Below are 27,971 nucleotides of genomic sequence, written 5' to 3'. Positions count from 1 at the left end.
TTGGCTACACTGGTAAACTTTAGAGAGAGCTTTTCTTTCTATTGGCATTTAAATTGATAGAAACAGATGGAATTCTGTGCTAGGTCTTAGCCAAATAACAGAAAAGCATGTTGATTGGCATTTAATATACCATCATGTCTGTAGTATGCATAGCTTAATAAGCAGTTACCTGAGTGAGTTGTCACTAGACTATTTTAGCTAGATAACATTGTTATTCATGTCTCATAAATGAATTTAGTCTTGTAAGATGTTCTAAAATGTTTAATTCTTTGATTTTCTAAAACCAGAAAGTGTAATTGAGTGTGTTAGAGAAATGCTTTTCAAAAATTAAAAATAATAATAATTAGGACTTGAAAAGAGTTCTCAAAGTGAGTCAATTGAAATTAGCTTGGAAGGTTATTTGATAGGGTGATCAATTGCCTTGTCCCATAACTCGGTTTTTAAAAGTTTTAGAATTTTATTCTCTTTCCATGTATTCTTTTTACAAAGAAATAAAAAATGCCTGGAGTGTCTATTATCACTAAGCTGCTTCTAACACAGAAGTCAGTTAATCCATATGTGCTAGTGAGCTGTAATACCAGCATTGAGTGGGAGAGACTGAGGCCGGGGCTTGTAAATTCAAGGCTATTCTGGGATGTATAAGTGAGACTCTGTCTCTATAAAACAAAAAAGTTAGCCTTTTTTGGTTTTAGATTTCTTCTCATCCATAAAACACTAAATTTAGTTATATGGCCTTTATAAACACATTACTCTCAAATTTATAAAACCTAAAGGTTCAAGGTCAACCAAAACTGAAAAGTAACATTTGACTTTTTTGCACTTAAAATACCAGTAGTGTGTTAATCATGTTTTTCTTTAAAGTGCTTTGCAATCTTTTTCTGCTGCTATGGTTAATTTTCCTTTCTAACTCATCAGTACTGCCTCACGTGTTGCTAAAGGAGGAGTGGACCACACCAAAATGAGTCTGCATGGTGCTAGTGGGGGACAGGAGCGATCAAGAGATAGACGAAGGTCAAGTGACAGATCACGAGACTCTTCTCACGAAAGAACAGAGTCTCAGCTTACTCCTTGTATTAGAAATGTTACTTCACCAACACGACAGCACCATGTTGGTATGTAAAATCACCTAATTCACCAGTTCTCAAAAGCATGCCTTTTAAAAGTTGCAGTGATATTACATTGTGCCTAATATTTCAGAGTAAAATTAGCTACTTTATTGTAATTCAGTTATTTGTGTTTTAGCTGAACTTGTTCTTACTTTGAGAAAACAGCTTACTAAATACAACTTAAAAGTGAAGATCAAAAATTTGAGACAGTCTTATAAAAGTAACATGAAAAAACCTTTGAAACTGTGATATGCAAGTTTTAAAAGAAATGTTCAAGTTAATGTTTTATGAGATATATAATAACGTCTCATTATAAAATAGGCAAATTAATTGCTAGAAATCCCTGGTTAATCCTAACAAATAAAGTGGAAGAATAACCCTCATGGAGCTATTTTTTCTGACTTTTGACAGTGTTCCAAGTTTAATAATAAAAATAGAAGAGAACTGTGAAGTGTTTCACTTTTTTAGCAACTCAGGTATTTTCCTTCCTTCCTATTTATATATATAAATGAGCATTCTTGGCTCAGGAGAACACATTCGGTGACTTCAGGGAACCAGTCTAAAGCAAATGTGCTGAAGTACTGTGAGCTTCTTGATTTCATGCCCTCCTGGGGAAGGTATGGAAATGCTTTGACTCAGGTCTGGGGCATAGCTTCTGTGGTGAAGCCAGTTCTTAGCATGCACAGGGCCCTGGGTTCAATCTCCAACACCCATGAGGAGAAGACATGTAGAATAAGGATATACTCTCTAGTAGAGTATTTGCTTAGCATGTACAGGGCCCTTTCAGTCTCCAGCAAGCAAAACAAATACTTTGACTTAACTGTATGGGGTAGCTTCCAGTAATCTGTTGTAAATACAAGTCATTTAAGTTAGACCTTATTAGACAAAGAAGTTGGCAATATGTAAGTAGGTTCTTAAAAATAAATTGCAGGGGCTGGAGAGATGGCTCAGTGGTTAAGAACACTGACTGTTCCTGCAGATGACCCGGATTTGAATCCCAGCACCCACATGGCAGCTAACTGTCCGTTACTCCAGTTCCAGGGGATCCGATGGCCTCTTCTGTTCTCCACAGGCATTGCACAACATCGGTGCACTTATTTACATGGCAGGCATAACATTCATACACATAAAATATTTTATGCGTATGAGTGTATTGCCTGCATGTATGTGAGCGCACCCGTGTCGTGCATTGCCGCGGAGGTCAGAAGAGGGCTTCGGAGTCCCCTGGAACTGGAGTTAAAGACAGTTCTTAACTGCCATGTGGGTGCTGGGAATCGAACCCAGGTCCTCTGCAAGAGCAGTCAGTGCTCTTAACCGCTGAGCCATCTCCCAGCCCCCCAAAATATTTTTAAAAAATTTTTTTAAAAAGAGAATATAGCAAAAATTAGGAAAGGGTATAAAAATGGAATATTTGGCTAGAAAAAAAAAGTAAATTGCTATTTACAAGCCAGAAATGAGCAGAAGTAACAACAGAACAGAGTTAACAGTTCACATAGTGTTCAGTCTGTGAATGGATAGCAGAATATGATTATTATTACTTAAGTAAATTTTGCTTTGGGGATGCTACCAGCATTGTGGAAACGAGATAAAAAGGAGATATCAGAATAGCTCTGAAGATATGGTGAACTTAATTATATAATCAGTAATGCTGTACAGAATGTTCTAATAGCCTGAGTCATGAAGGAATTTGGCAGAAACTCATGAGACAGAGGTACATTTTTAGGTCACCTTAAATTTTAGTGATCTAGCCTTTAAATAAAACCGTAAAATCTTGGTTTTTATTTCCCTTTTATAGGATTTTGGAACATGTAAAGAAAATTTAACAGTATTTTCTACCTGTGGAAATTACAGACAATAATTATTGACCCAGTAAAATTTGTGTCATTGCTTTGTTCTACAAAAGTGAGAATGTAAAGAAAGCTTATCAACTGAGCATGTTGGGACTTGCCTGTAATCCTGGCAGTAGAGTGGTGGAAGCAAGAGGATCAAGCTCATCCTCAGCTGTATAGTGAGTTTGAGGCCAACCTGCATTACTCTCAAACAAACAAATAAAAACAGAAAGCAAGCAAGGCATATACCGGTAGTAGTTAAACCCACCGTATTTGCCAGACATTAAAAGTCATTTGAAAGAGTAGGTACTTCTTACTGTCCCTACTGAATTTATTCGTCTTTTCAGGTCTTCTTAACATAAACTGCTGATTTCAGTGTCTCATTATTAATATAATGTGTTTCCAGAGTTTATGTTTACTTTATGTTCTTAGAGTAATGTTATACTTTTTCAGTAATTAGGATAGTTGTATTTGGTTTCTTAGGCTATATGTGATGGTGCATGCCTGTATCTTAGTACTTTGAAGGCTGAGGCTGGAGGATCATGAATTTGAGACCACCTGGGGCTTTATATCTGCCCTGTCTCAACACTAAAACCAAACCAAAGCAAAATTAAAAATCCCTCTCAAAATTGATATTCTTCTTTTACTAACTTTGAATATGTTATTTGACTTGTGAGAATATATATATCTTTTCAGTGGAATAATAATAAAAATTTTACCTTAACTTTAATATTTGGCTGGGTCAGCATTATCACCTAAGTGTACAAATAAAAATTTTAGAAAACTTTTTGATGCTTCAGGTTTTATTCCTGGGAAGTAAACTGTTTCTTGAGTTCTTTGAAAGCATTATTTGAAATAGAAAACCAGAGATGCTGCAGCTTAAACAAACTTTTCTAAATCAAGCATTACAAATACAGAGTTCTTGAGTTTTTAAAAGAAAATCATATAACTTTAGCATTTTTATTTCAGAACGAGAAAAAGATCATAGTTCCTCTCGTCCAAGCAGTCCTCGTCTTCAAAAGGCCTCCCCAAATGGTTCCATGAACAGTGTTGGGAACAGCAGCAGGAACAGTAGTCAGTCGAGTTCAGATGGGAGCTGTAAGACGTCTGGGGAGATGGTGTTTGTATATGAAAGTGCAAAAGAGGGGGCTCGGAATGTAAGAACATCAGAACGGGTGACACTAATTGTGGATAACACTAGATTTGTTGTGGACCCATCCATTTTTACTGCACAGCCAAATACAATGTTGGGCAGGTTTGTATTGCTGCTGTTCTTTATATTACTAATCCTAAAGCACTTTCTTAGTTGCTATTTTATGGTTATCATTTAAATTAAGTGATTAGTTGTGAAGTCAACATGAGTTGTCAGTTTGGTGTAGATGCTTAGAAGGAGAGAATGTCATTGCAAATTGTATTCTTCATAGAACGGAGGAGTTTAGTCATCTTTTTGAGTAGTGAAAAATTGAGAAATTTGTAATCGTGTGTCCTAGTTTGTCTCTCCATTGCTGTGACAAAAAAGTCTGACCACTATCAACTTAGGGAGGAAAGGATTTGTTTGTCTTACATCTCCAGGTCACAGTTCATCAGAGAGCCCAAGGTAGGAATTCAGGGCAGGAACATGGAGGCAGGAGCTGGAGTACAGGCCATGGAGGAACACTGCTTACTGACTTGCCCCCTTGGCCCCTGCTAAGCCTGCTTTCTTATGCCAACACAGGCCCACCTGCCCAGGGGTGGCACCACCCACAGTGGGCTGGGCCCTCCCACATCACTCAACAGTCAAGAAGATGCCCCCTGGACATGACCACAGGCCAGTCCAATGAAGGTGATTCCCCAGTTGAGGCTCCCTCAACCCAGGTGTATCAAGTTGACACTAAAGCTTTAGCACATCATGGGAAGCACAATGTAAGGACATTAGAGAGTAGGGAATTGATTTGTCAACATGCCTGAAATGAGGACCAAACACCTTTTAAGTGTAAGATCAGTATCTTTGTCTACAATTAAAATGAAGAAATATTAATGAAATAGAAGTTCACATGAGGAAAAAACTTGTAAGAAATTTCTAGTTTGCTTATGTGAGGACTGTTGCAGAGAGACTGAGTGCAGGATGAATGCTGGGTCTGTGAGCTTGTACAAGTTTGAAGTTGCTAAGGACTTTCTCTCAATATTGACAGGAGACTGAGTGTCCATGAACATGTATTTTTAGTTCTGGTGGAAGCTATTAGGAGGATGGCTTGACATTATTTATTCTACTTTATTTTTACATAAAAATTGATACAAAAAAGTAGGTATTTGAAGTTTCACTTCAGCTGTTTTAAGATTTTTTTTTTTTTTTGGTGTTCATACTGATCTGAAAAGAGTAGTGTTCCTTTTAAGTAAAAGTTCAAGCATTTGAGAAAATTGCATGACATTTGATTCTGGAGAGGCTGTTTTAATCAGTGAAACTTCTGTTAATGGCAGCTGAGTAAAGCATGTCTGTGGAGATGAAAATTAATATTCATGGGAACTGGAAAGCAGCAGGCATTCTTTTGGAAACTTGAAATAAAAAGCTTTGTTTTTCATAAGTTTCTGCATTATTTCAGAAGAGCAAACCATTTATATTAGGAGACTTGAATAAAATGCTTAGAATAACCATGTTTACTTTGGTAATAGGGGTATTGTTGAATTCAGAGTTCAACATCCTTTTTTGTTAATATTTTATTTATTATTTTTATTTTATGTGAATGATTGTATTGCCTGCATGTAAGTGAACCCATGTCATGCAATGCCCACAGAGGTCAGAAGAAGGGATCGGATTCCCTTGGAACTGGAGTTACTGATGGTTGTTAGCTGCCATGTGGATGCTGGGAATCGAAGCTGGGTCCTCTGCAAGAGCAGCCAGTGCTCTTAACCACCGAGCCATCTCTCCAGCCCCTCAGAGTTCAACATCTTTATGATTTTTAAAATTTTTTCTGAGTACTGTTTGAAACTTCAATAACTGTTAAAGGGCCAGAATATGTCTTTAAAAACATAAAATTCCTTTTTATTTTTTCTTACATAATATCGAACTTTGTACTTAATTAAACTTTCTGTTCTTCTCTGTCTTGGTAGTTAATTACTTATTTTTCAATTCTAGTATGCAAATCTAAGAATTTTGAGTGGATTTCTTAACATTTAGAGTTAGTGAACATAACAAAGCCTAACTTGCCTGTATCATCTTACTTTTTTCCAGTTAGCTTCCACTAACTTTATGATTAAACACAACACTTTTGTGGAAAAGGCACAGATAATTCCTACTAGTCTCCCCCTCCCCTTTCTGGAATAGAAATCATTCTTTCCTTTAGAACAAATGGTTGTTTTAGTTTCTTTTCCCTTGAGAGGAAGAAATTTCTATTTCTTTACCTTCTAAAATTTTCATTTAATAATAATAATACTTTGGGGGCAGTGGGTTGAGACAGGCTCTTGCTCTGTAGCCTCAGGCTGGCCTAGAACTCACTATGTAGTCCAGGCTGGCCTTGAATTTGTGGCAATACTGCCTCAGCGTCTTGAACAATGAGGTCACAGATAGGAGCTACTGTACCTGACTTCAGAGGATATCTTTGCCTGGGGTGGAGCCCAGGCCCTTGTACATGTAAGACAAGTGCCCTATACCACTGGACTACATCTCTAGCTGCTAATTTTATTCTTTCTTATAGGTAATCCATACTATCAAGCCTTTTAATGCTCTTTTTATTTGTAACATTTGCCAAAATAAATGTTTGATAGTGGCACACACCTTTAATCCCAGTGCTTGGGAGGCAAAGGCAGGTGGATAGATCGAGGCCAGCCTGGTCTACATAGTGAGTTCCAGGCCATTTGGTGCTACAGGGAGACCCTGTCTCTAAAACAAACAGAAAATTATTCTGAAAATGATACAATTTAATGCTTAAAGGATAATTCGTTTTTATTTTTGTACATGAAACTGATTTTTCCCTTTTGAAGTATTTTAAATACTTCAAAATACTTAAATGCTTCTTAATTACTTACTATCATAGGATGTTTGGATCTGGCAGAGAACATAATTTCACACGTCCCAATGAGAAGGGAGAATACGAGGTAGCAGAAGGAATTGGTTCTACTGTGTTTCGAGCTATTTTGGTGAGTGTGTATTTCTTATATGTGTTAATTCAGTCATAGGACCCACCTTTAGTAGGTATTTAGGTATCTGTTTAGAGATCTACACGTTATTTTGCTTTAAATGCTATTTAGTTCATGTTTATGTTAGTACATGAAGTTAATATATTAGTTTTGCAAATGCTACCAACCCAGCCTTAACAATTAGCATGGCCTGCCTCACTCTAGGTATTTAATGCATTTTTCTTAATTTTGTCCCCAGGATTATTATAAAACAGGAATAATCCGCTGTCCTGATGGCATATCTATTCCTGAGCTGAGAGAAGCATGTGATTATCTCTGTATCTCTTTTGAATATAGTACAATTAAATGTAGAGATCTCAGTAAGTATTTTTTTGTGTGTGTAAGTGGTCTGTAAATTTGTAATTGTGCCTATGCCTGCTTACAGTCTTGGTCCTGATCCTTCATCCATTGAATCTCTCCTTCACTGTTCTCTACTACTTAGCTACCCTGTCTCTGATTTTGTATAAGAACTTTTAGGGGCTGGAGAGATGGCTCAGCAGTTTAAGAACACTGGTTGTTCTTGCAGAAGACCGGGTTCGAATTCCAGCACCCACATGGCAGCTAACAACTGCCCGTAACTCCAGTCCCAGAGGATCTGACAGCCTCTTCTGATCTCTGCGGACATTGCACGACACTGGTGCACTTACCTACATGCAGGCAATACACGCATACACATAAAATAAAAACAATAAATAAAATTTTTTGAAAAAAGAACTTTTAGGTAAGGTTTTAATGACCTTTAAGAAAGTTGTTGAATCTGTACATTTGTATCAAGCTACCTCACAGAGCCACGTTTGTTTGAAACAGTCTTTCAGTTGATTACTGTATGTATTTCTAGTAGGTTAGGAATGTGCTGTAAATGGCTCTTTTTCTTCTGTCATATTGTGTTGGCTAGGTTTTGAGCAATGTTAATATATTGGTCATTCTGGCACTTAGCTTTCACTGCGAAGTCACCCATTTCTTTTAGCTGTTCCTGTAGCTAATATTAAAACATCCTTCTGTTTGGTTTTCTGCCTGTCACTCCATAACTTGCTCCCTGGCCCTTCATCTGTTGAATGTGGATACTCTACTTTTAGCTGTTTTCTCTCTGACTTTATATCAGAGTATTTTTAGGTAAAGTTTAATGGCTGAAGAATTACCAACATTTCATTTGTAGGATCCTCAAGTACATGCTGACTTAATCTGGTGTTTTATTTGTTCTTTGTTTCTACTTTTAGTTATCAGTCTCAAAATGTCAAGATATTTTGTGGGTTTCATTTCAGGTGCCCTAATGCATGAGTTATCAAATGATGGTGCCCGTAGACAATTTGAATTTTATCTGGAAGAAATGATCCTCCCTCTCATGGTAGCCAGTGCCCAGAGTGGGGAACGAGAATGCCATATAGTGGTACTTACAGATGATGATGTGGTTGATTGGGATGAGGAGTATCCACCACAGATGGGAGAAGAATATTCACAAAGTAAGTATTTTGGCATGCTTCTCTCTCCTGAGTCATTATAGATTGTCTCTATCTTTTAGTCAGAGGACAGGTAAAGGGTATATTAGAGTCTTAGCATATACCAGGGATCAGATGCAAACTAGCCTGCCGGTTGAATTCAGCCCACTGCCTGGTTTTATAGCTAGAGTTTTTGGATTGCCTATGGCTGCTTTCGTGCTATCATGGCAGAGCTGAGTAACTGCAACAGAGACCGCATGGGCCTGTGCGGAATAAGTGTGCCCGCCCCACCCCGAAGAGAAGGTGGTGTCCAGAACAGGTGTGCCTGCCCCGCCCTGCACAAAAGGTGGTTAGCTTTTTGTTGACTGAGGGTAATTTTAAGTTCCAAGACGTTCTTTTTAAAAACATCATGTGTTCCTGGAGGATACAGTAGCACCTCTGAAAGCTTGGTTGAGCAAATTGTAGCTCTTGGGGTGTTTTTGACTAAGCTAGCATGTCTTGAGCAGCATTGACTTTTTTTTTTTAGTCTTTTTTGAGACAGGGTCTCCCTATAGCCCCAGCTGTCCTGAACTCACTGTGTAGACCAGGCTGGCCTTGAACTCACAGAGATCCGCCTGCCTCTGCCTCCCGAGTGCTGGGACTACAGGCTTGCACCACCACACAATTTTTTCTCCTGAACTTTTGTGATTAGACTTTTTTTCTTGTTGTTAGAAAAAAATCTGTCTTCTGTTCTTGAGGACTCCAGTACAAGCACTTTAGAGCAGCACCATAGTGAGATGCGTTGAAAGTGGCCCAGGAAGCTTAGTGAATGGCCTGGCTTCTTGTTCTGTAGTCTAGTCTGTTAACTTGGTAAGAATTCATATTTATTGGAGCTTAGGTCAGACCTACAGGAATATAGAAAGTATAGAAACTTCAATCTCTGATGTTTCCATTTTATGTATCCTTTTCCAAAAACTAAACAAAGAAGCTGATTCGAAATGGTAATTTTGTGAACTCCTTAGATTTTCAAAACATTATTTTAATACATATTATGTATGATTAGCACTTTTTAGACTGGACACATATTTTCTTTTACATGATAGACTTACATGCGTCTTGTGATTATTTTTAAATATTTTTATTCTTTGAGAATTTCATGTGATAACTCCTAGTCACTCCTAGTGTTGGCGACTCTTTTCTAAAGTCACACTGGGTGTTTTTGTTGCTGTTTCCCATCCTTGGCTTTTCTCTGACAGTGATTTTTGTCTAGTATGTGGAAAAAAAGTTGAACAAAACATAGAAAAAGCAAAGGTACCAAAGCTAGCCAGGTGTGGTGGCACACGCTGCCTTAATCCCAGCCCTAGGGAGGCAGAGACAGGCAGATCTTTTTTAGTTCAAGGCCTATCTATCTGGTCTATAAAGCAAGTTCCAGGCCAACCAGGGCTATATGGTGAGACCCTGTCTCAAAAATAAAAAACAGGTGCCAAAATGCAAAATAAAAATAATGAATTATTTTTGTCTAAGAAAGGGAAATGACAAGCTCATCATTTATATTTTAGCTTTCAGAAGATTGGACTCCCAGGAGAGCGGAGGCAGTCACAGAGCAGAGCTGACACTGCACTGACAGCAGTTCCCGTCAGTCTGACTTCCACCTCATTTTGAAGTTTCCTTTCAAGTTTTTTGTTCTTTTTTTGTTTATTATCTCAAGCTTTATAGCTTAAAGGGGAAAAAAATTACTTAATTTGTCCAAATAGGTTTCATTTTGTGCTAAGCTGTTCCAGTCTAGAGAAGATACATGTAAAAACATAGAGATAGCCTGGTCGATTTCCTAAGTGTGACCTTATCCCTTCTGAACTGTCAAAAAAAACCCAAAACAGCTTATCTTAAAATACCAATAGTTTCAAAGATTTAGTAACCATCACAGATTGATCCCATGAGTAAATTTGTGTACATATTTTCCTTTATTGGCTCTTAAGCCAGCATGTTTGGTTTGTGAGTGTTTTTTTCTTTTTTTGAAAACACCTTTGCAGTTCACCTTTTAAGGGAGATAACTCCACCTGAAAGAGAGAAGGCGAGGCGGGTCCATCAGTCTAACTCCCTGAAGTTCTCAGCACATTTCGAAGACTCAAGATGTTGTCAGTGGAATGTCTGCCCTTTGCAAAGCCAATTTGCTCTAAACAGACTAACCTAGGCAGAACATGCTCGAATCTGCCATTTTAACATCAGTGTTAAGTGGGGCTCTTTGCCTGGATGGAAAACAGTTTGTGGGGAGGGGCTTTGCCTTTGGGGGAATTATTAATAGTTGCCCAATCCATGAAATATAAAACGTCTTTAGTATCCTTTTAGAAAGCAGTGTTCGGTTCCTGCCTTCAGACTGGGCCTTGTAGGCATCTTAGCCAAGTTCTTTACTTTGCCTGCTTGATAATGGTGTATTACCAATGTCTTACATGAAACATGGGGCAGAGCCCATTCTAGTAAATATAGATATGTATCTTTGAGAAGGAGATTCTTCCTATGGATTGGGTTACCTGATTGGTTATCAAAGCTTTTCTTGTTTCCACTTAAGTAGACATTTGCTTCTACATTAACTGTACTGAATATTGTCTGTCATGTTGGCCTAGTCTTCCTTTGGCATCAGCGCATCCATTGTTTGGGCTGTCAGGGATGTCAGGCCCCTTCGAAGATCAAAGTACATTTAAGTGACTCTCGTAAGCACTTTGGTTTTAATGTGAAATGTTTTTGTCTTTTTGTTTCCAGTTATTTATAGCACAAAACTATATAGATTTTTCAAGTACATTGAAAATAGAGATGTGGCCAAATCAGTTTTAAAGGAGAGGGGTCTTAAGAAGATCAGATTGGGAATAGAAGGTAAGACATTTTCAATTTATTTTCCTCTGGAAAAAAAAGAATAGGTGTAAAAAATGGATCTATTCATGTAGTTTGAATAGTTTGGGGGTAAAAATCAGTAAGCGATTACTGAATGTTTATGGAGAAACTATGTAAATAACAAAAACAAGCTTTTATTTTGAGAACACAGATGAAAGTCATTAGAAATTATTACTTATAAGATTCCCTAGTGATACAGAAATTGATTTTTTTTATCTGCCATGGCATGCTCTGATTCACTTTTGGCAGAGCCTGTGTGATACTTGTTGACCTGTATGTGTGTACATTCTCATGATGCTGACGTTTCCTTAGTGATGATATATAAGGCTGAATAGATTTAAGAGGTGCCTTATGAAAATTCATGAAGACGCAATACTAGTAACTAATGATATGATTGCTTGAGGCATGATGATAGTTAGCTTTTTTCAAGTTAAATATAAATTGCAAAACTTGTTTCATCTTACTTAAATGCATATATTTTTAGATAACCTTTTGCTTTAGGATTTAAATTATTTTTCTCCATGCCTTGTCAGATGCATCTCTAATTTTAAAGTATACTTTTTAAAACCAAATATTCTCACTATCTTGCTTGGCATAGTGAGGCATTGTATAGAGTAAAAGGTAAGGAGTCACATTCCTTATAGATTAATTGCTGTATGCATTGGCCACAGCACTTAAAAACCTAGTTTCTTCTTCCAGAATGGGAGCATGCCAGGTGTGGTGGTTCACGCCTTTAACCCCAGCCCTAGGGAGGCAGAGGCAGGTGGATCTCTGTGAGTTTGAGGCCAGCGTGGTCTACATAAGAGCGAGTTCTAGGCCAGCCTGGACTATATAGTGAGACCTTGTCTCAAAAAATAAAATAAGCTTGGCATGGTGGCACATGTCTTTAATCTCAGCACTTAGGAGGCAGAGGCAGGTGGATTTCTGGTCTGCCAGCGTGGTCTACATAAGTGAGGTCAGGCAAGCTGTGACTAGAAAAAACCCTCCGTAAAAAAAAAAAAAAAAAAAAAAAGATTAATATTAATGACTGCTCTATAAGGCTCTTTTAAGGATGGGCTGAGGTAACACTTAAAGCAGTACTCAATGCATAGTAAGTTCTCATTCTGTGATGATGTGGTGAAGATAAAGGACCTGGCTGAGGTCCTGGAGGGTCACAGTAACAGGCTGCTGCAGCGTGTGACACGAATAATTGAAACAGGATTTTTCTGTGAAGGGGAGGAGTCTCTAGGTCTTCATCTGTCATTTTGCACTCTCTCCACTGACCATTACATAGTTTAAAGACTAATGGATAATTCTTGCCCTAATAAGTCATTTCATTAGGTATTGAAAAGGAATTGTTTTGTAATTCTTTGATTCTTTTTATTTTTATTAGCTGATAATTTTTTTATGAAGTAGAGCTTTTCCTTATCAAATAATTCTATTTGATTACTCAACATTATCTCTACTTCAAGAGGAAAAAACTGAAGCTTATGAGGTTAAATATGTTGTTAAAGTTTCATTGGGAATATGTAACAGAGCAGGGACCTGAATCTAGGTCTTCATGATTTCAGAATCAGAGTGCTTTTGAATTGCTATATTAAGTGATTTTTTTTTCTTAAAGAGACAGTATTTAACAGTATTTATCCAAGCACTAAGACCTAGATAAATTGGTCTTGATTTTGTGGCACAGGAATCAATTAGGCTCATCTATAGTTCTTTGAATAACTACTTCTAGATTCTGAAGCACCTTTTTCTTAGCACACCTAACTTGTAGACACTCAAGTTTCCTATCACATCTCTTTTTTTTTGTCTTCTGGAAAAAGGTAAGTAAAAAACTGAACATGGTGGCACAGACCTGCAATCCCAGCACATGGGCAGTAGAGGAAGGAGAAGGATCAGGAGTTCAAGGCCATCCTTCTCTACATAGCAAGATTGAGGCCAGCCTAGGTTATATCATGGAACCCTTCTCAACCTCTCCTAGCCCCTCCCCAAATGAAGAAAAGAGAAGAAAAAGTAAGCAAAATAGCTTCAGTCTCAGAAGTGTTGATAATCTGGGGGACCAAGAAAAAAAATTTACATTTCCAAGTTAACCATTTTGTCATTCCCTCCCTGACCCTAACATCCTGCCTTCGTAATTCTAAGGCTTTCAAAGGAATCTGATTTTAGAGTGCTAAAGGGGTTGATGCCCATGGAAACTAGATTGAGTTGATGTGTATGGGGAGAGATGAGGGGGCTCAGAGAGAATTTGGATCTGTGAGAGAGGTTGATGGGATATAAGGCTATAAGGGAATTTTTAAAATATTCTTAGTTCTGTGAATCATATTCATGATCATGTGTAGATATTACTGTAGTCCGGCCTCTGTGGAAGTTGAGGATTGGTGGATAGTGTTGTTAAAAAAAGTGTCTGGACTGGACATGGTGGCACATGTCTCTAATCCCATCTCTTGGGAGGCTGAGGCAGGAATCATTTCACGCCAGTGCAAAAATGAACCAACAAAACGAACCTCAAAAAGTGACTGGAGTGAAGATGGGAAAATACAAATAACTCCTGTCTAAACTACCCTCCATACAATTCTGTTGAAACATGTATCTTCAGGGTTTTTTATTTCCTCTCTCCCCTTAATGGAGTATCATAGGTTTGAGTTCTAAAGTCAGTGGAGGGCCACCATGGACTTGTTACCCCCTCTAGGAGACATGTCAGATATAACCTTCCTTCTGTCATTAGGCACTTGGCCTGAACTTGTTGGAAAGCCCTTTTCTCTGATAGTACTTACCTGAGACTTTGATAGAGCCTGAAGTTAAATAAAATAAAATAAATAAATAAATAAATAAATAAATAACCTGAAGCAATAATATTGAAGTCATTTCCATAGAATTCAGGAAGTTTAAGGCTGAACAGGTCTTTAGATTAGCTGTGAATTATTCTGCCCTCTGTATTCTGAGCAGAAATGACAGGACAGTGATAGAAATGGCACTTGTCACTGAAAACCACCTACATACAAAAGCTGTTGATTTCCCAATTCTCTCTCTCTGGACCTGCATGCAAAATTGTGTTTTCTGTAAGATTTTTGCATACTAAGCTTGAAAAAATCCTGAGCTTTTTTGTTGTTGTTTAATAAAGAGTATGATTTAGGTTACAAATGTAGCTTAGCACTTGTCTGATGTATGTAGCACAAGGCCCTTTGTTCAATCCTCAGTACTGCAAAACAATACTACTACATTCTCCCCATGTGGTCAAGTCTTTTCATGTTACCTAGCACAGGGCTCTAGTGCACACCCTTTGCTCCAGTCATCCACATCTCAGGGTCTGCTACGCACCTTGTGTATGTTCCTGTCACTTACCTTATGCCATGCTTTCTTTCTGCCTATAGTTTCCTCCCCTTTTTTGCTCTTAAATTAAGGTCAAGCACAGGGAAGGCCACTGGAATGTCATCGTGTGCATAGGCATATACTGTTGGGATGTTTTTTAACCATTAAGAGCAAATGTCATTTTTATACCAATTTGATCATTGGCTTCCATTGAGCCTGTCCCCCACCAGTCTAGCACATTCAAATCCACTTAATATTAGTTGTGATATCAACGTGTACTTAACTCTTCTCCATGGGCTGTCTGTTACAGTGCAATCATGTTTGGATATTGTATGTAGCAACAGTAGCTCATGTATTTATCAATACCTTGTCAAGCCTCTTATGTTCAAAGATTTAAGATAAAAGTGATTCCATATAGATTCTTATGTAGCAGACCATGCTTTGGGAACCACATTGCTTAGTCTGTCTTCCATGTTACTTTCTCCACCCTAATGATCTGTTGTGTATATTTGTTTTTTCTCCAAATTAGGAAGCCCTCCATTGTTTATCTGTATGCCTCCAGTGGGACTGTCCACTGTATCTGTAACATAATGACACAGAGGAAAGATTTGCTTGTGTTTTCCCACAGGATCAACCAAAAAAAAAAAAAAAAAAAGAGCAAATGTTATTATCCCTAGTAGTCCACAAACACCTTTAAGGCAGTTAGCACCATACTCTGATGCAGTAGCTGCAAAACATTACTTGTTGAGTAAAAAGGCCAGAGACAGACTTTATTTTAAAGGGAAGAATGCTCTTAGTAAGAAAGCTCAGTGGTTAAGAGCACTTGCTACTCTTGCAGAGGACCTGAGTTTGGTTCCCAGCCCGTGTCGGGCAGATCATAACTACCTATACCTTCAGCCTCAGGGGATCTGATGTTTATATCGTCTGAGGGCACCTGCACATATGTGGGATACAGACAGAGACACACATACACATGTAAAGGGGGGAAAGATACCTATTGAGAAGAGGTAATCATTGTTATGTTCTTGTCCTAAGTTCATTCACTCTTTGCTCAAATCTTGGTTTAGTGCCTCCAGCACATCATGTACCACACTAGGCTCTGGAGATTGAGATAAAGATGCTAGCTTTGCCATATAAGAACTCTAATTTAGGTGGGACTCAGATATATAAAAAGGTAATTACAATTAGGTGCTGCTGCAAATATTATTGTAACATGAGTGCTTTGGAGCATAAGAAACAAATTAACTCTATGTGGTATCTAATGTTTTTCCAAGGGAGGAAATAAGGTTGGACCTATAGGGGTGAAGGGTCCAGAGGGAACCTTCCCCAGAACAATTTGTGTTAAAACATCAAAGCATATTTAGGAAAACGTGAAAAGCTTATTATAGCCAGTCTTTTTGAAAGCTCTAGTATTAGAAGGACTATCGTATGATGGTAGATGAGAGTAAGTCAGTTGGAACCAGGTTGTAACCCAGCTTATACCCTATATTGAAGAGTACAGATCTTTCTCCTTGAAGTGTAAAGAACTACTGGCAGTTTTTAAGCAAGGATATATTATAATTACATCTGTGTGAAGGGGTGATTTTATGTAGGGGAAAGATTGGAATGCAGTTAGGATTTTTTTTTTAATGTGTATGAGTGTTTTGCCTGCATTTGGGTAAGTGCAATGCCCACAGAAGCCAGAAAAGGGTATCGGATCCCCTGGAACTGGAGTTATGGGCATTGGGTGTTGGGAACAGAATCTGGGTCCTGTGGAAGAACAGCAAGCACTTTTAACCGCTGAACTCTCTCTCCAACCCCTACAGTCAGGAGTTTTAAAGATTTTCTAGTGGTCTAGGAGTTATCAAGGATGAGGGACTATAAATGGGACCCATCTGAGGGCTAGCACTTGTCTCAGATGACAATGGACTAGAGTGTGAAATAAAGAAGACATTCTCTAGGCCTTCAGAAGGTCTTTGGCTTTGTTTACCACTCCCCAATCCCCCGCTGGGCTTCCCTCATTCCTGTCATAATATGCATACTCCACACATATCCCTCTCCTCCTCTTTATACACTAATCATTAACAATGATCAGCTTATTGAGGTTATTCTGATTTTTCTTGATTCTGTTATCAGACTTCATTAATATAAGACCAAATCCAACCTGTTGCCTTTTTTTTTTTTTTTGTAATATAAAGTGTTACTGGAATCATTTATGTGTATTCTGTGATTGATTTCACTTTACAGTGGTAGAATTGGGCAGAGTTTAAACCATAGACCTCAACTCTATGATTGAAACCAAGATTGAAATAGTTACTGTGGCCTAGTATAGAAAATGTTTACTAATCTCTGGTCTAAACTAGCAGTATCTGCTGACAGAAATGAGGGAAGGGATTTACAGTACTTCCCATGGATGCTATATTCTTGAAACTTTGCAAAACTTAGGGTCATTTTTACTAGTTACTTTTCAGTGAGTAGGATTCAAAAGAAAAAGTAGTATAATTAAGGAAAACTATTTGCAGATGCAAATTTAAATTAACTGGTTGTTGGACTGGTCATTAAAATGATGTATGAGATTAAAATATTGCCCTTGCTGAGCTAGCTATTGACTTATCTAAGAACCATCTAGAGAGCTGATTATTTTTTATCATTTAACAAAAAAAGAACAGTTCTGAAGCATTATAAAGATTAAGAAAACTAGAGGGCTAATAAAGCAGGAAATTGGAGACCTTTAGGCTCGATCATCCTGTGAGATTGTTCCTGATATTGAGAGTACACAGCTAGAGCCCAAGATTTCCTGCAGATTATATACCATTGTATTAGGGACCCATCCCCTCCAGAGTCCCACTTGAAGAATGTTTTGTGGGGTCTGGAGAGATAGCACAGAGGTTAAGAACACTGGCTGTTACTGCAGAGGACCCGAATTCTGTTTGCAGCACCCTCGTGGAGGACAACCACCATCGGTGAATCCAGTTCCAGGGGATACGACACCCTCTTCTGACTTCTATAGGCACACCCAACATAGGTCCACTTACGTGTAGGCAATACATTCATACACATAAAATAAAAATAATAGATTTTTTTTGAAAAAAAGAACATTTTGTGGTGGTTGATTATTGACTAACTGAAAAGATGGTGGGAGGTGGTGTGAACGATGTCCGTAGGGTTTCAGTTTCTAGCTGTTAGGTGACTGGGCAGATGAATAATTGGGCTTCCTTCTTGGTTTTAATTTCCATTTGTGCAGGATGTGTACCAGAAAAGCTCTCAAAGATTAATTTTGATGAGAAATTGTGTGTGTGTGTGTGTGCCACTTTTAAAAAAAATCTTTCTTTTTCCAGGTTATCCTACCTACAAAGAAAAAGTAAAGAAGAGGCCAGGGGGTCGCCCGGAAGTCATTTACAACTATGTACAAAGACCTTTTATTCGAATGTCCTGGGAGAAGGAGGAAGGAAAGAGTCGGCATGTAGACTTCCAGTGTGTGAAGAGTAAATCTATCACCAACCTGGCAGCAGCTGCTGCAGACATTCCCCAGGACCAGCTGGTAGTCATGCACCCAACTCCACAAGTGGATGAGCTGGACATCCTCCCCAACCACCCCCCTTCGGGCAGCAATGACCTTGATCCTGACGCTCAGAATCCGATGCTGTGATGCTGATGTCCCATGAAACCATAGCATGCTACTCTTCACAGTGACGTTGTACTCATTCTGCACTGCAAGGCCACTTTTCTTCATTGTGAGATGCACATGTTTAGGATACTGCAGTGTAGGCTTTTTTAAAGACCAAAGGCAGCTGAATGGTTTTTTAATGAGTACAACTTTAGCATCCTGGTTCCAGTTATATAAATGTATTTGTTTACCAGTAGGTTTGTGAAATTGGTTCTTTGTATGGGGGACAGCCCTTTTTCACATATCTAGGCCTTTTCAGAAGTGGTGGAAATTGGCAGCTGGGGTACTTTCAATGTAGATTGATAGTACATCATCATGCCCCAGATAAAATGCAGAATATTATATAGTTGCACTTTATAAACGGCAGTTAAATGGAACTGTTCAAGCCATTTTAGAGTTGTGATGTACAATATAACTTAAGTGCTTCTATCAGAGTATTCCTTGAGTAAAATATGTATATTTTGCCCATGATGAACAAATAGTATTTATCTTGGGTTTATTTGAACAGTTAGTATGAGATTTGATGTTCCTAATGTCTTGGTTCGCTTATCTCCAGAGCTGTTTCACCCTTTCAGAGTGAGTCACATGCAGGGAGTGTGAACATCAGAGGTGGTTTATTTGTCCAGTCTGCCTTACCCTTAATCTGTTCACAGATATTTATTTACTAATGCTTTTTATTTCTTAAAGAGTTATGGAATAGAAAATGAACTGTTTGCCCTTCATTTACTAAATGATTGTAAACTCCAGTTTTTCATCAAAATAAAATTCCATTGTTTTAACATTTCTGACCAACTTTATAACCATCTTGACTAGGGTTTTATTCTCATAATTAGTAGATTCTATGCTGTGTTCACATAACTAGAAAGTGTGGCCCAAGAAGTCCTTAATTTAGTATATTTGAGATGAGGCACTTAAGTTTCAGAGCTAGTTTGATACTAGTTCAATACTTTTTCCATTAGTTTTTGCTACTCTGTGTAGTGAATTATTTATGCAAATACTATTCTAAATATTTGATGGTCTACAACAGAGAATCATAAATATTTAAATGTTTTGGGTCTGAGGTTACCTAAATGTTTGTAGCCATGTATCTGTAAGTAGTATAGGGGGATGGGGTGGAGAAGCCAGTTTGTAATCCTAAATTGTAGGTTCAGCGGATTTGAAATTGTCTAAGTAGTAGCATCTTTGCTCTCATATAATTGAAATAACTACAATTTGGGAATTAACTTTTTTTTTCAATACACCAAAGTATGGAAGAAACTATTATTATGAGATTAAAAAAAAAAGTATTGTAAAAATAATAGCATGGCTCATGCTTTAACACCCAGCAATTGAAATGGATGAGCTGGCTTTGTAGCATGTAGGGATTTTTGCCCCCTAATTATTTGAAATGGGAACAGTACTTATAGAACAAGGGAAACATTTATTAAAAATATTTAACTGTCTAATACATTATACTTTAACCCATATTTATAGTAAAGGATTCTTACAAGGAAGAATAAACGGCTTTATGATACAATTAGTATAAGAAATATCCACATGGGGGACTTCTTTGTAGTGTAAAAACACCATACATCTGAAATGACCATTTTGCATATAAAAGCTACCAATGATGCTTCTGTGCACAATGATTAAAAAATTAAACATAAACAGAATCCAAAATATACAATTAATGCAAGCTATCCACAGCTAGCCCAAAATCAATGATGAAGACACTGAAGCAGGCTTAGTTCCATTTTGTCTGAAGTTACACATGGTAGATTGACTTGTATCAATGGCTCTGAGATGGCTTTTATGAAGTCAGTGCATAAAAGCTGTTCTCTCCCTATCCAGTAAGCTTCACAGGCTGTAAAACTTCACCAGTAATGCACTTTGATACTGCAGCTGTTGCCAAAGCAACATGTAGTGTCTACAGCGGCCATGGCAAGTCGCTAAAGTCAACAGGACCACCCAGCCCAGCATCAGCTTCCAGGAGGCTCATGATGACAGCCATCGCTGCTTCATCGTTACTGGGACTACTTGATCCTTGATCATTGTCTATCATATCGATGCTTATGTGGGGGTTCTCACCTGTGGGAGGAAATAAGGCTGATCAGGAATAAAAATTACAAGAGCACACTTATTTGGAAAGCAGTTTCTAAGCACACTCATATTTAACAAGAGTGAGCAAGCTTGTTTGGGGGCTCTCATGCCATAATTCTGATGGTTTTCAGAAAGAACAAAAACACTTAAGAGCAAAGTGCTTACATCAGTAAATGATAGAAATGTTTAAGTTGAGCTCAGTTTGGTGTTCTGATAACCATTTAGGAGCGGGTCATAGAAACAATGGTGACAGGCAAGAAGGCAGGAAAAAAGATTGAGGAAAAAAATGGGTGGGTTGGGAGGCGCAAACTCATGTTCAATGGCTTCAATGCCCTCCAACTCTGAGGACTCTTGCAGGCCTTGTCTCTGAAGCTGCATCTGCTCTCTCTCAGATGACTGTGTCCCACATGGGAGAAAAACCTATGTCTAGGTTGCTGCAGATGTGCTTAGATCCCTACCAAAATGCAACCATTAAAAAAAAAATCACGAAGTATATGAACAGATTTCAAACATCTCCATTTCAGAACTAGCTTGTTTCATGGACTCATTTCTCAAACCCCTCTTTATGCCACACTCTTTGCAAGCTCACTGTCACGCATGTGGAGGTGAGTAACAACAGCACTTACCAAGGATAGAAGAGCTGTCAGAATATGGATAGCCTGGGTTCTCCTGTGCCTGCCCTGGTAGTAGGCCACTGGAAGGAATGTCAGGAGTCCCTCCATTGAGAATCTGCAAATAAAAGGGAAAAGGTAGTTTCTACTCTTAAATGGAAATTTCAGTTAGTATCTCATATGCAGTGTTACTAGACAGAGAAGCACCCTGGGAAGAAGGTGTGGTAGGGGCAATTTCCTATTGAACGTTTCTAATAAGGAAAACAGTCATCTAAGGGAGCTTCTCTAAACCATTCTTTTGTCTACATTCGATTCAGCATATGCAGTAACACAAAAGCTGTGTAAATCCCCATCAGAATTCATAGGATCATGGTATCCACATACTTAAGGCCAAGGCTAAGCATCAGTGAGTTCAGGTTCTTCTGTAAAGAAGAAAAGCTTGTGCAAGAACAACCAGTGTTCTTAACCGCTGAGCGTCTCCCAGCACCCACATGGCAGCAAACAACTGTCTGTAACTCCAGTCCCAGGAGATCCAACAGCCTCTTCTGACCCCTGTGGGCATTGCATGACACGAGTGCACTTACCTATGCAGGTAATACATGCATACACATAAAATAAAAAAAATTTTTTAAAAATTGGGATACCCAAGGAGACTTGAGAAGAAAATTATTTAAAAAAAAAAAACAACTTGGGAACGGTATTGCTAAAGAAGAAATAATTGAGGTCAGTAACAATTTGTGAAGAGAAATAACTCAGTCACAGTGAACAGAACACTAAACCTTAAAGTTGGGGTACTGCAGGTGCCAACTTCAGTAGCCTCTGGTTTCTGTTCCTAAGACACAGATAACTGCTGAGCTGGCGTGGTGGCACACACCTTTAATCCCAGCACTCTGAGGCAGAGACGGGATCTCTGTGAGTTGAAGGCCAGCCTGGTCTACATAGTTCCAGGCCAGCTGGGGCTACAGGGAGACCCTGTCTCAAAAAAAAAAAAAAAAAAAAAAAAAGAAAAGAAAAAAAAATATAGGTCTATGAGTTTGAGACTAGCCTGCTCTACATAGAGAGCTCCAGGCCAGCCAGGGCTACCTGGAGACCTGGAGGTAGTGAGACCACGTAAAAAAAAAAAAAAAAAAAAAGAAAAGAAAAGAAAAAAAGATATAGGTAACTGCTACTACTCATAATGGAGCTCCAATTCTGTCTCAAAACTCTGTGCACCCCAGCCCCCTACCTGTTCTCATAGAATACACTTTGAGAAGAAAAGACAGTTCAGCAGCTTCTGGGTTTCAGGAGCCGCAGTGATTTCTGATCTTGCCAGTAGATGGCATTATAACTACCTCACAGTTCAACTTCTCAGTGTAGGGACCCCTCCTTTACATTCTTAAAAATTGAGGCCTCTAAAAAACTTTTGTGTTAGATAGGCTATATTTCTGTAAATACATTTACTATATTTGAAGTTAAAGCACAGATTGTTGAAATTCTAAACCCATTATGCATTAACATGAATAATAAAATTTTAATGAAAAAATCACATTACCGAAACAACAAAAAAGCATAAATGTGTCGTCGTTTTCTATCTTTGCAAATGTACTGCCTGGCTTGAGAGATTTCAATTGGATTCTCATACCGGGTCCATTCAGTCTGTTTAAACAGGTTAGTTGACTGAAGTATATGAAGGAAATCCAAACTCCCCACAGAAGTTGTAAGAAGAAATAGTTTAATAGCATTTTCAAATAATTTTGATATTCTGTTAGTACATCAGCACTTGGCAAATAACTGTTTCTTTTTTACTTTTATTACTTTTATTTTATATGAATGAGTGCTTGGCTTCCATGTATGTAAATGCACCATGAGAGATATGCCTACAGAGGCCAGAAGAGGGCATTGGATCCCCTGGAACTGGAGTTATGAGACGATTGTTAGCTGCCATGTGAGTGCTGGGATTCGAACCTGGGTCCTCTGCAAGAGCAGCCAGTGCCCTAACTGCTGCATTACAGTGTGAAGCTATGTTAATTCGTGTCCCCTGTTACATTAAAAGCCATGGGTGTCTCATTGGCATTTAGAATGGACCTCCCTTGGATGACTTTGAAATATCTTGTATTGATCACTTATAGAATATTGGTTCATTGAGTTATACAGATCTTCCAAATCAACATCAAGTCATCACCACTGTTTAATGCCATCTTACAAGTTTTGGAAAGATACTGAGCTCAAAGTAGAAGGTACAAGTTTTCTCAAAATTCCAATCTTGATTGAAAGCCTAGATTTTATCATGGCAACAAATCCTGCCCCTTGTTTTCCTTGAATGACAGATATGTGCTCACCACAGTTAAGACTTGAAATAGCACCCTGTGAAACTAGCAGTTAGCTCTTGCTGCTTTTTCTTGAGACAGTTACCAGACTAGGTATGCAGTACAGCACCATTACAGTAATGGTTTCTAATGCTTCATTAACAACACTGTTCAACTGGCTCTGAAATTTTTATTGTGAGTGTGCTGGTAAGAACATAGTGACTTCTAACAGTTTGTTGCCACGTGAGTCTTATGTGTGTGCATCATAACAGTGAAAAGGGGTAACTTGTTAGCACTATTATGAAATAGCTTTGACCCTGCAAGCCCTTGAAAGGGAGACTCCCAAAAGGTGACATTTGTGGAACCACTGCTTTATCTGAATTTGCCTAATTAGTGCCCCTGAAGGTCCTTACTTCTTGGGATCTGTGGAGGCTCACCAAGTCTACCCTTTTTAGCTTGATCCTGAATGAAACAATTTCAGGCTAAATGACAAAATTTTGAAAGTGACTGAAGGGCCGTTTTTGCTCTGTGGTCTGCTGAGGCATTTAATATGCTGGTATTTTAAACTTAATCTTGTTTAGACTGTTTTTCTTACGAGTCCTGTTGCCACAGACTTAGAGAAAAGATTCAATTTTTGTTGTCCCAGACACATTTTTGCAAGCCCAAAGAAAAGGAAAAAAATTCATAAGTGCCTCAATATTTAGGGCTTTATGGTACAGGGCACAGTTTTGAATTACAGGCAGTTAATGTTCACCAGAAGACCTCAATTATGAAATTCCAAGGAGCTTCGATTTTAGTAGCTAGGAGGCAAACATGACAGGCTAGATAGGAATTAAGCACATAATAGAGTGATGACCACTGACATCTGAGTATTAGAGTCATTTGTTTTTGATTTTAGAGCTTTTTCTTTTTAAAAAGATAATTTATTGAGAATTTCATATAGGCATATAAGCATATAAGGTGTTTTGATCAAATCCATGCCCACTCCCTCCCCTCCAACTCCTCCCATATCTCCCCATCACTTTTTTCTGATAACTTCATGTACTTTTTTTCTTTTCAATGGGGCTTTTGGCTACTCTAACAATCCCCCCTCTGAAGAGGTAACCCTAAAATCTTTTAAGGATTAGATAAAAGCTCCCAAATATTTTTGACATTTTTGGCCTTTGGAACGGAGTATGTTGCTAAGAGGCCCAAGGACATTTTGACTTTTAGCCAAGAAACTGACTACTTTTCTTTGGGGTCTTTTTACCCTAACTGCCTAGCCAGCTCCTACCTCCTATTCTTATCACACCATCCTCTGAAGAGGTTACCAAGCTTGAGGACTGCTCTGGCTTCTTGCTGAACAAGGATGCAGGGTGAGGCAATTGGGGTACCCCTTCAGTGAGTCAGATATCTAAAAGACTCCCAAATTGCATAACTCTTATCACCACGTGGAGGCAGGATCTGGGCGTTCTCAGCCCTTATGCCAGAGGGAGGCAGGAACAGACACTCTCTGGCAGTCTCGAGTATTAGATTTCTTTGTCATACTGAGAAGTCAACTGCCTGAAGTTGAAAAGGAGAGTCAGGAAGGACTCAGATATAATTTAGCACAATAGAGCTGAGCATAAGCAGACAAGCCAGACTCCATCTACTGAAGACATACTAGTCATTCCCAAGGATCACCACTTCCACATATACTCTCCTGGTAGAACTTCATGTACAAAGAACGGCTTTCCTAACCAATATTAACCCCATTATAGAGAAAACAAAGTCTTAAAAGATGTGTATGGTACATAATTAGTGCATGGCAAAGCCAAGCTTCAAACTCGGGTCTACCTTACTGTGACTGCTCTTGCCCACTAATTTGCTGGCTTTTAAATATTCTGAGGAAGCTGGGCGTGGTGGCTCATGCCTTTAATCCCAGCACTTGGGAGGCAGAGGCAGGTGGATCTTTGTGAGTTCAAGGCCAGCCTGGTCTACATAGTGAGTTCCAGGACAGCTGGGGCTACAGGGAGACCCTGTCTCAAAAAGACAAAAAAAAAAAAATCTGAGGAGTGCAAAACCCTTTATCAAATGGAAACTTTTAAAATTTTTATTATTTTTATGTGTATGTGTGTTGCCTGCATGTAGGTAAGTGTACCCTTCAGTGTGTGTATGTGTGTATTGCCTTCATGTATGTGTCATGCAATGCCCGCAGAGGACAGAAGAGGCTGTGGGATCCCCTGGAACTGGAGTTACAGACAGCTGTTAGCTGCCATGTGGGTGCTGGGGTTCAAACCTCGGTCTTCTGCAAGAACAGTTAGTATTCTTAACCGCTGAGCCATCTCTCCAGCCCCTTAAATGGAAACTTAAAATTTTATTTATATTTATTTGTCTTTTTTTTTTTTTTTTTGAGGTAGGGTCTCCCTGTAGCCCCAGCTGTCCTGGAACTCACTATGTAGACCAGGCTGGCCTTGAACTCATAGAGATCCGTCTGCCTCTGCCTCCCAAGTGCTGGGATTAAAGGTGTGCACCACCACGCCCAGCTTTCTTTCTTTCTCTTATTTGTGTGTGTGTGTGTGTGTGTGTGTGTGTGTGTGTGTGTAAAATGTGCATATATGTAAGTGCACCCATGTGTGCCCTTGGAAGTAGGAAAGGGGTGTCACATCCTCTGGAACTGTAGCTACGGACAGTTGTTAGCTGCCATGTAGGTGCTGGGAACTGAACTCGGATCCTCTGAAGATCAGCCAGTGCACTTAACCACTGAGCCATCTCTCCAGCCCCCTTAAATGGAAACTTGTACTGAAGATTCTGGTATTAAGTAGATGCAGAGCTCTCCTTCCCACTCTCTCATCAGCCACTCCCATGTACATCCCTTCTGGCAGCACCACATCTTGATAACCTGGGTCTCTGAGGAGCCCAGTTTTGAAAAATCATGACTTGCTTTTTTTGTTGTTGTTGCTTTGAGACAGGTTCTCCCTGTAGTCTGAGCTGTCCTGGAAGCCACTATGTAGACCAGGTTGGCTTCAGGCTCACAGAGATCCACCTGCCTCTGTCTCCAGAGTCCTGGGATTAAAGGCCAGCACTGCCATGCCTGGCATCCTGTCTTTTGATATTTACTAGGAGTCCCACTTGGATTAATTCCTGGTATTCTCTCTCTCTCTATTTGTTTTGGGAATGGGGAAGGAAGATTTCATGTACAAAGACATCGGCCCGTGCTGTCCTAATCTCTGGTCCTGTGAACAGATTTATGACTTACAATTAGGAAAAGATGAAAAGAGGCTTTCCAAACCTTTTTATAGTGTCATCTTTTAGACAGCTCTTCATAAGGGCTGGTGACTGATAAAGCACTTATGCCCAGTGCTGTCACAACACAGGAAACCCAAGCAACAGAGCTCCAGGTGTTCAGCTGTAAAGCCTGACTCAACTTCCAAAATGTGGCTATTGCTATTTCCATGAATATCTGCTCCCCTGAAACTCTTCAGTGAGATACTTTCCTGTGTGAGGTCCTTACTAATCCTTCTCTGATGGAAACTCGAATTGCCCCTCCATGAAACGGGCTGACAGCTCCCCTTTCCTCACAGTGTTCTTTCTGCCATCTGTATTCACATGGAATAAGACCTCTTGAGTCAGGAGACCCCCAACTCCACCAGGATGTGCTGCAGCCAGCCTCTCACGGATGCACGTACTTCAAGGAGGGAGAGTCTAACTTGTTCCTGAAACCACTGTAGCTCTGTATTCAATCCTCTAGCAGAGGCTCTTCTAGCTGACGTCATCAGCCTTACCTTCTTGCCTCCCGGAGAAGAGGCGTCAGGGGGAGGCGTACTTGTGATGTTCAGTGGGCTGGAACCACAGCTGGAAGGTGATGACCCTCTTATCCTGTCAGAGAAGAGACGAGCTAGTCACACCACTGCCTTTTCTCTTTTCAGGGGGTGAGGGGTGGGGGTGGGTGTTAAGGAGTGATGACAGGAGGATAAGGAGCTGGACTTAGCCAACTCTTAGGCTCTGTAGGCCATATGGTCTGTCATAGTACCCCACAGGCAATGCAAAAGTGAATGAGAATAGCTGTGTTCCAATAAATCTTTATTCACAAAACCCAGGTCAGAAGCTAGATTTGTTCCAAAGGCATTTGATCTAGAACAGACTGAAGTCAAGAACTGTCAAAACCCTTGGATTACGGTTTGGATTTAGGTGGTTCATTTTAAGTGGCCAGCTTTATGTCCTTATAGAATGCTGGTGAATTGGAGCACTTAGTTTAGCCAACCATCTTTGACACCATGAGCAAAAGCTGCATCATCTTCCCACAAACGATGAGCTAATGAATGCCCTTGGGAAATGGAAGGCCCCAGTGTATTAGCCACACCTAAAAAGTAACTTAATGGTGGCAGCCTTTTAATGCAGCAAGGGATGAAAATCGGACCTGGACCTTTCTCAGATTCAGTGGAGGAGGTTTGTAGGAGCGAGTTGGAACTATAACTCCATACGCTAGTCAGGCTGGGGGTCTCAGGGAGGGAAGCTACGGCTGGTGCTGGAGCTGGTACGCTTGGAGTTGTGCTTCTACTAACTGCCATGTACTTTGGGGAGATGGGAAGGATGAGTTCATGTCCAAACTGGAGCTAGAGTTTGGGGAGTGTGGAGGCAGCTCTGTCACCGTCAGTCTCAGCTCCTCCACAAAGCATGCAGCTTTTGAGCCACACAGGGACTATTCCACTGCCC

At 39.3% G+C, this 27,971-nt stretch overlaps 2 protein-coding genes across 19 annotated transcripts in view; one reads left to right on the top strand and one right to left on the bottom strand.

Annotated features, from left to right (window-relative positions):
• Nucleotides 1–19,114, top strand: part of Btbd10 (BTB domain containing 10) — a 57,301-nt gene extending 38,187 nt beyond the window's left edge. For 7 of the 9 annotated variants that reach the window (XM_008853509.2, XM_029556334.1, XM_017803276.2 and 4 more), the window contains 7 exons: nt 916–1,112; nt 3,905–4,190; nt 6,946–7,048; nt 7,287–7,407; nt 8,350–8,547; nt 11,260–11,370; nt 17,994–19,114. In XM_008853509.2, coding sequence (XP_008851731.1) covers nt 959–1,112; nt 3,905–4,190; nt 6,946–7,048; nt 7,287–7,407; nt 8,350–8,547; nt 11,260–11,370; nt 17,994–18,304 — 1,284 coding nt within the window. In that variant the 5' untranslated portion in view covers nt 916–958 and the 3' untranslated portion in view covers nt 18,305–19,114. Of the gene's footprint in view, nt 1–915; nt 1,113–3,904; nt 4,191–6,945; nt 7,049–7,286; nt 7,408–8,349; nt 8,548–10,061; nt 11,233–11,259; nt 11,371–17,993 lie in introns of those variants that run through there. The other 2 variants (XM_029556335.1, XM_008853511.2) reach the window with 2 other exon arrangements.
• Arntl (aryl hydrocarbon receptor nuclear translocator like) overlaps nt 18,572–27,971 on the bottom strand; it is an 82,802-nt gene continuing 73,402 nt past the window's right edge. For 9 of the 10 annotated variants that reach the window (XM_008853499.3, XM_029556276.1, XM_008853502.3 and 6 more), the window contains 3 exons: nt 27,041–27,134; nt 21,028–21,130; nt 18,572–20,389 (listed from right to left, as the gene is read on the bottom strand). In XM_008853499.3, the coding sequence (XP_008851721.1) occupies nt 20,229–20,389; nt 21,028–21,130; nt 27,041–27,134 (358 nt within the window). In that variant the 3' untranslated portion in view covers nt 18,572–20,228. 10 annotated transcript variants of the gene reach the window in all.

The sequence above is a fragment of the Nannospalax galili genome, unplaced genomic scaffold (assembly GCF_000622305.1).
Source record: "Nannospalax galili isolate Female #2095 unplaced genomic scaffold, S.galili_v1.0 scaffold44, whole genome shotgun sequence".
Lineage (NCBI taxonomy): Eukaryota > Metazoa > Chordata > Mammalia > Rodentia > Spalacidae > Nannospalax > Nannospalax galili.
Note: the sequence above shows the minus strand (reverse complement) of the source record. Positions and strands in the feature narration are given on the sequence as shown.